The 8993-nt window shown below is 37.7% G+C and overlaps 1 protein-coding gene across 1 annotated transcript in view; it reads right to left on the bottom strand.

Annotated features, from left to right (window-relative positions):
* LOC139135019 (transient receptor potential cation channel subfamily V member 6-like) overlaps positions 1-7924 on the bottom strand; it is a 39059-nt gene extending 31135 nt beyond the window's left edge. Inside the window, exons 1-2 of the mRNA XM_070702180.1 lie at positions 7541-7924; positions 2677-2935 (exon numbers count right to left, since the gene is read on the bottom strand). Of these exons, the coding sequence (XP_070558281.1) occupies positions 2677-2910 (234 nt within the window). The 5' untranslated portion in view covers positions 2911-2935; positions 7541-7924. The remainder of the gene's footprint in view (positions 1-2676; positions 2936-7540) is intronic.
* Between the last annotated feature and the right edge of the window lie 1069 nt (positions 7925-8993).

Below are 8993 nucleotides of genomic sequence, written 5' to 3' on the forward strand. Positions count from 1 at the left end.
TGTTTGAGAAACACAACGGGAAGTTAACATTGAGTATGCCATATTTCCTGGGGATGCAGAGCTTCAGACACTGGAACTTTGGCTGGATTTTCCACTCTCTACCCGTTTTGAACATTTAGTTTCACAATTGCTCTGCTCAAAAATTGCAGTGAAATTAATTTTGCCTACAATGTATATAGTGTACAACTTGTACCAGGGGTTTCATTAAGTTTTGAAGTAGGGGGCTAGAATGGAAAAGTTGGCGGCTTGCAGCTGCCATGACCACAAAGCGGTCGTCGTCGGGGGAGGGTCCGGGAGGCCGGAAACCCTGAAAAATGAGCTAAAATTTACATTTTACAGCTTACAGTCACTTGAATTTCTAGTATTTTCAGGGGAATAGTCAGCAGTGTTCTAGGGCAATTTGTGTTCATATCATAAAAGCCATTTTCCTGGGAGATTAGGCCTAAATATGATAATTCATAATTAAAATGATAAAATGTGGTAATGTCAATAATTTGAACAAAGAAAACAAGTCTTTAGAGCTTTTTGAAGGTAAACTATAATAATTTACTATTGTTAATGATATAAATTTGATATGTAGATGATATTATACAGTGTTACATCTAGACAGGGGGATAGGGGATTCCCCCTCTGTTGAAATGTTGGCACCCCCCAATTAATTTGTCAAGGGGACCACTCCCCCTTCCATGATATGGTGCCAGTCACACCTTAGAGGTACAAGTAGAACACATGAACTGGTGAAATGCCCCCGAAATTTTCTCGTAAAGGGGAAAATCCCCCTTGTTGATGCCATCCTGGATGAAACACTCATAATGTTATGCTTAAAATTAAGAACCCTGATGTTTGATATGGAAATCTGTTGATGAAGAACTTTGATACCACTGGGGAGGTAAAAAGGATAACGAATAATGATAAAAAATGACAATCATTACCATATTTCGCAAATAGAATCAAAGATCCTCAAGGTTATTTGACTATATGGCTATGCAAAGTAAGAACCTTGATATAGGATATGAAAATTTGTACGTTCAGAAGCGCACATTTGGATTTAACCTGACGATCGCTTTTGAAGTGAATTTAGAGGTCTGATCGTATTGTAACCACTCTGGGCGACATTCTTATTGGCGTCGATAGACCGAAGAGCAGTACATATCATACGTCCAGCTGGTTATACTCCTTCACAATTACGCCTACCGCAGTGCAACGCACATCGGCTTACTAAAATTCCAACTGTAATCGGAAAGTTTTTCGTGAGAAAAAATCAGGTCATTGCCTTCGAAAACAGTTTAAATCCACGTAATTATCCTTCTCTTGTTTCTTGGTCCACTTCAAAACCAAGGATCGTACAGCGAAGCTTGACCTTGCGATCGCTTCCGTCTTCATTTGTTCATCGACCATTTTGAGTTGAGCTAACGACGGCCGACAGGTGTAGTATGCACGTTTTCATTAGCGTATATAAAGGTCACCAATAGGAATCAGCAATTCAGGTAGCCAATAGAATCGTCAATTGCAATTCCGATTTTTATTGAGACAGTATAGGCAAGACCGTGCTGCATCGTAGTACGTGGCAATCGTAGTAGTCGCTCGTCTTCCAAATTTTGTTTCCCATAAAAGCCGTTGAAAAGTTTGATTACACAACTTGTGAAACTTGTCCGTGTCATTTCAGAAGGTAAAAAATATTTTAGCTATGAAAGAGTTCAATTTTCCAAAAAAGTAGCCGGCGAAATCGTGAGAGTAACCGGTCAATTTCGCCGGCTGCCGGCTCTTAATGAAACCCCTGTTGTACTACTGCAGTTTAGTCTTGACCAGATTTCATTTGTCATTGACTGTTAACCAAATACCATTATGTATATCTGAATACATCTTTATGCAGTGGAGGTAAATTGTCTGAGACATGTGGCCTTGAGGACAGATATCAAAGCACACATGTACAATGTACAAGGACATAAATCCTGGCATTTTGTGAACAACCTTTTTAAAAACCATTTTTAGTCAAATTTTACAAGAAAAATCAAAAGTGCTTTCAGAATGCCCTGTTGAACATTGTGTCATGCCATCGCATGCTGACTAGGAATGTGTTCAGCCTATCCACTTGGCGTACAGAATGAAAATTCAATGTGACTAAACTGTCTTACTGATATGGCTTGATAGCGTTTGTTCTAACAGTTGCATGCATTCACATCCACTGTGTATCCAATAAACTTGTTAATGAACTTGAGAGTTTTATCCTTTATGAAATCAAAATAATCACAGCATCCTTATTTCTTTTTGTCTTCTCGGTCAAAAATTGTGGCTTAAAAACCAACTGTGGAGCAAGGCTATATGGCAAATGCTATTTTCCTCACCACATTTGAGGGACAGAATATAACTCTGCAGTCAATACCGTCATGAAGACACATAATGTATGTATTTGGCACAAGTGGTTGGACAAGAAAGACGTTATTTAAAGATTATGTTGTTAAAAATTGTTCACATGAAGGCCACTTGTCTCACTCTGAATCCTTTCATTAAAAACTTTTGACCAAAATGATGTTTACTTTATCATGCCCCAAGACAGCATTGGCTTGCAACTTTCATCAAAATTATTTCTATTTTCCTCTATCATGGTCAGAAACATAATATTAATATTTTCTCATAAATGATGAACAGGAGAAAACATTCTCTTTATTTAATTACCGTGATCTCTCTATGTTGTCCAATCTCATTGTAAAGAAATGCCGGCAGCGTTTGTTTGACTTTCTCCCGGAAGGCCTCCTCCCCCTGTCTCTTGTAAACCTCAAACAGTTCCCCTCCGCTCTTGAGGTTGATCAGTTTATAGAGGGGATTCCTGGCCATCCCCTCATTCTGCTTCTTCCATTCCGAATCCGGATCACCCTCATTGTCACCGAGGCAGCCAAAGCTATTACCCATGTTGCCGTGTTGATTAAGTTATAACCTGCAATGTATGAAACACAAAGGCCACAGGAAATATAAAGAAAAGCAAAAGAAAGTATTCTTTCCAATTCTCTTGGAAGTCCACAGTATACATGTACAGTATAATATAATACTTCAACACTAGGAGACTGATTATAATTCATTATAATATTGAACATAACAAAGGAGAGTTGAAAACAATTAATAAAAAGCAGCGCTGGAATAATGCTAAAAAGACACGCATGGGTTAAGAATATATGACCTTTTCTTGAATTCACATATTAAATGCCAGCATGATGAACCAAAAAAGTTGCAGTGAAGCAACACGTCTGAAAAATAAATTTTTGCAGTCTGACAATACACATGGATACTTATTGCTAATAATGGTAATCAAAATAGCAACCGACTAGTCTAACAATGAAACTTTCCATGGCAACCCCTGCAGTGTGAGCCGTTCGATATCCTATGTCAGGTGTCACTGTAAACTGTAAGCATACCAAGCATGAGTGAGTCAAGTCACCTGGTGATGGTTGTATACTGGGCAATGTAACAAACACTGTTCATTGTGAAATGGAGCACAAAGTCAACATGAACACAATGTTAAGACTGATCAAATATTGGCATGGCCTGACTTTAACATTGTAGTTTCAAAATGTAACAATTAATCTATTCTGATTGAAATATTCTATGTATGGGTATTTATATTGATAATTACTGAAAAAATTTCTTCTGATTATTTGGTCCGCAGTGAACATAGTCGGACGTTTTACTGACATTTTTATTCAAACAAGTGGGCGCTACACATTTCTGAAGCATATCTGAAAACATTTCATAGTGTTTGGATGCTTTAACCCTTTGAGTGCTGTAAATTTTCTCGCCAATTTTTGTGCAAAATTTTACCAATTTCAATGATTTTGGACCATTACTTTTTTATTGACTACAGTTTTTGGTCAAAATTTTGCAAAAAAAATTTGAAAAAAAATTAGTCTGGGTTACATTTTAAAAAGGCAGCAAAAATTGACTTTGGCGTTCAAAGGGTTAATTGGGCCGCATTCAAAAAAAATGGTGGAGGGGGGGGGGGGGGGGCTGGAGGAATCGCGATTGAAATCTTATTTTTTTTCAGATCCCCCCCCTCAATACCCTCAAAAATTTTCAAGTCCCCCCCTCGATACCCTCAAAAATTTTCAAGTCCCCCCCAAATTACCATATAGCCGCATATTAATTAGGAATGCACGCAGAGTAAAAAAAAACATGTAATGTGTCGTTCTGCACGCAAATGTTCAACACTACCTCTTATCAGCAGGTTGTAGAGCCATATACCTAGGGCAAGTTCTTAAATTGATTCATTTTTAAATGCATCAGTGAACTTTTTGGATTTCTCAGTCTAAGCCGACTTGAGTTTATCCAACTGTGGCCAGTTCAATGGCACCAGCTGAAAAGCACACAAAATGACAATCATGAGAGAGTATGAAAATTGTGTATTCCTGCTATGTTTAACCAAATTGTGAAAAAATGAGCACAGTGACCTACCGAGAATTTTTTTTTCAAAAGTACAAGACATATGTACAACTTAGATGCCACTTATAAAATGTTTACAAAATTGACAATACTGGAAGGTTAAAATATTCCATGAAATTAATGTTTTAATCTCAGAAATTTTGGGTGTAATAATGGCAAATTTGATAAAAAATAAAAGATTCCATTTAGTCACACATTTTTCCATTTAAATTAGAGTCTTTACTGTTCAAAGTTTTACTTTTGTGTTATTGGTACAATGAGATGTGAAAATTTCATTCACTGCATAAACTTGAAATGAATGGTTTTATATATTGATTGTACAAGTGATTTTAGAAAAACTGACTTTTCATCGTACATTTGTATAAGATCAAGTATGGTGACCCCATCTTTTTTCTCTAATATTTTATTCTTCTCATATGCCAGAATTCAAATATCCATGGAACTGTTAGTGCCCTAGTCTTCTATGTGTTGCTCTCTGGCTGGATCTTGTGTACAAGTAGATGTATGTTTCACAGTCAATTGAGTGTCCTATGACCGAAACTCTTCTTAAACTAGATCAGAGTCAGAGCTACATGTATCGCTGTCATCACTGCCAGTATGTAGTAGGAGGGCAGTAGTTGTATTAACTTTTTATTTTGACAATATTTTTGTTCAGTTTATACAATTGCGTTCTTGTTCTACTCCCTACAGAATGTTGAGCTATCCAGTATTCAGCTTGCCAACACAGCATACGTGTACCGTGCATTTGCATCATTCAATTATCACCAATATTTAGACAAACAGGCTTTGTTGACAAACTGAATATTGTGTTTTTCAGCAGCATGCTGTAGAGAGACACCAAGAAACTGTGTTTGATACATTGCATAGAAATATTGAAAAATTATCAACAGTTGTAGCTCCTGCCCCATTACAAGGCCAACTTGTTCTACGAAAATTTAATGGCATTCATACATTTTTAGACTTTTTCGAGATTAAAGACATAAAATATGACAAAACGGTTCTAGATTTTGTTTAATTATTACTAACATTAGAACCATTGGACGACATCAAAATGTTGGGAGTCAAAATATTTTCAGGTCCCCCCCCTATAGGCAGAGCAAAACTTTCAAGTCCCCCCCCTCGACTACCCCAAAAAATTTCGAATCCCCCCCCTGAATTCCTCCAGCCCCCCCTCACCACTTTTTTTGAACGCGGCCTTAATTGGGCCATTGCAGTATCAGTAGCTACAGTGTTGTCCTACATGTAGCTGTCCTTTTTCAATGCCACTTCAGATCTGGTAGAATGAGATTTTTTAGTCATTTAAAAATGTGGTTTTGATATTAAACACCTACTATTAGCCTGCTAACACACCGTCTACCTCTGCACATGCTCTGCCATATGTTTTTTTAACTTTGAATTCCAGTCAGGACCAGAATTTACCTGTCAACAATAAACAATGCAGTTTACACTTGTACAGGCTGAGTTGACAAGCTGAATACTGTGTAGCTCAACATACCTTCCAGGAGTAGCAAAAGAACAAGAATTTGTAGTTGATATTAAAAACAAAACTAGTGAAAAGAATAAAATTTGCAACGCTGGCCCTATAGGTGTATATGCATTTTGACATGATTTTGGAGATGTAGGAGAACTGTACATTACAAAGAGAACACAGAAAATAGAAAATATCTGAGGTGTATTGCCATTTGCTGATATAGTTACACATATATTATTCTTCCTGCATTTCAAGTATGACCACCTGTTGTTTGTTCAGCACACTACGATCAGCATGCAATAGGATTACGGTACACTATCGCTAAATTCAAGCTATTTTTATTTTATAATTATATTACTAGACACACATTCATCAAGCAAATGACAATGTATTAATACAGTTACGCACACTTATTCTTAAACAACGCAACCATTTTTACTGATCTCACAGCTGGACCTTGGCAGCTTCTGTCTTAATTATATTCTGAAGAATGTAAACAAAACTACAGATCATTACGTTTTGAGAAGCACTACACAATCTTTGAAATAACAATCTGTCATGGACGAATAGCAGTGAATTGCTAGAACTAGCTTGTGGCTGAGATATGGCAAAAAAATTGAAATTGAAAAATTCTAATTGCTATGTTGTTATGAAACTTAAAGGTCAGTGTGTATTGGATATTACAGCGTCAGTGAGACTACTGTTACATTACTATAATTTGCATGGTAGGTATGCTTGTCAGTATAAAATTTCTTTTCTGAAAGGACAGGCAGGATACTCTCTGCTGATTATCATCACAAAATTGGTAAATTCACACTGATAGTAAAATAATTTTATGTATTATAATATAAATTTTCACTATTATGGTTTGCTAGAACAAATGTATTTTCCTGCTCTCTCCCTACTACCTATTCGTTGAAACACGATGTCTTAGCCATCCAACGTAGTATATTGTGTACAATCTGTGATGTTATTTTGATTAAATGATTTCTAGTCTACATTACACACATCTAGAGATTTGCTGGTGGGGGTAGCCAGCACAAGAGGAAAGATACCTATGAAACTGTAGAGGGGTGGGGGCAGTTGCGAAAATTTTTCGTCTGCCACTGATTTTGATTCGTTCAAAATACTTAAAAATATTAATATCGCGAGTTAAAACTTCTTGGAAAGAGGCTGATGTAAAGTTGGCAGCTACAGCCTAGCCTCTATAAATTTAGCAAATACATGTACTTGGCTACATCACGGAGAGCAAATGAAAACAATGAACGGAAACGTTTCCCCTGAGCTCAGTGCTTGCTAACAACAATAAACTTATCTGCGTTTTCATGTCTGGTATTTGGGCTTCAGAGGAAAAGAGCCCAACGTTTCGGGGCCTTACTGGCTACGAAAAATACGTTCGTGTGATATCCGGTGCTCTTCCGCGGTAGCAAGCTACTTTACTGCGTTGCGCGTTGCTTGAGTAGTCGGAATTTTGCAATTGTCACTCTTGAAAAGGAGGCACCACAAATGACGTGACACCCAGCAAACTACAATGGCTGTCACTTTTCAGTGGAGAGGCCCGATAGCGGTATTCCGAACTCGCGTCGCTAAACGAACGCTGTAAATGAAATTAAGGTCCATACGTTAATCAAAACTTACCAGGTGTAAACGTATGTCACTTTCACTTGTAAACAGATACACCTAATTAATCAATCCATCCAATTACCGCTGCAGATATGGCTGGCGGCACGGTAATTCCCTTCGGTCAGTAGCTGTTGTGACAACGCGTTGCAACGCCGTCAACATGTAAGGACAACGTCGGTGTACTCACTACACTGCTGCCTAATCTCTCACTAAACGCTCAGATGTCATGCTACATAATATTCCTACGTCCATGACTGACAAGTAACGGAGACACTGAACGGTGAACGACGGGCTGCAACGTCTTATAACGCACAAACGTATCAAATCAGTACTGCTGTCGCATGTCGGTCATCGCCCGGCAATGGATCGATCATCTTCCCTTCGTTTTCCCTGCCTGCGCTCATTTACAGCTAGTGACCGTAGGTGGCGCTAAAACGGCGGGACGCGACGAAGGCTTCGTCAATTTGAAATCGTGGTACTTGACATCATTTGATCATATACCTAGAGAAATATGTTGAAGTAAACAGGAAATTATGGAGATAACTCATCGACATTTTCTCTTGACTGTTGTTTACACAGACAAGGCGAAAAAATTAAATATTGTTAATCATCTAATCAAACCCATTACGTAATCGAACTGCGCAGCTACGCGTGGGTATCATTCCGATAGCTATTAAGCTTAGGGGCAACATCAAAAGTTCAATATAATAAATCTAACTTAATTGCTTAAGTTTGGCCTCAGACCCCCCACCCCCCTTCTAACTTAACTGACCTAAAATTGAAAAACATTGCGGACTCATACCCTGTACTAATTCTTTCAAATGACATACCAATGTACCATTGAATTAAATAAAAATTGAAAACCATTATAAAGTAACAAAAATACGGGTGACTGGATCGGTTTTAGCGTACAAAAAACAGCCTTGAAATCGTAAAATTTGCCAAAAAGACGTTAAATCGTTTTTGACTGCACAGAAATTAATCAGTAAATATAGGGTATGTTTATCATAGACTGAAGGGACACTCTATTTGCGATCAAAATGACCCCACAGCGTAATAAACATGGTTGTTAACTTAATGGGTACAAAATAGAATGGTCAAATGCGCACTTTTGCCTTGCTACTAACCTACTCAATAGCATATATGTAAACCTCTGCGTCTGACGAAATAATGGATGACTTTGTAAAGTACTCCCTTAAATTGAAGTTATTACCGGCTGAACTTCCTTTCAGTACACAGACAAGGGAACGGTTCGCAGCCAGATTAATTGCGCGCGTAATTTGTATTCAATATCTAACTATTTCAGTTGGATTTATCAAAATTGTGATAGTTGTATAAAACGTGGCTTTGTTTATTAATAGAATGGAAACCTAAGCTGCCGAATATTTTGTACCGCTGGCCATGGCGCTTTAATGTCTCACCCGCTCGGTTGGCAGTAAAAATTGAAAGTCGGCAATTCATAACGAGT

The sequence above is a fragment of the Ptychodera flava genome, chromosome 6 (assembly GCF_041260155.1).
Source record: "Ptychodera flava strain L36383 chromosome 6, AS_Pfla_20210202, whole genome shotgun sequence".
NCBI lineage: Eukaryota > Metazoa > Hemichordata > Enteropneusta > Ptychoderidae > Ptychodera > Ptychodera flava.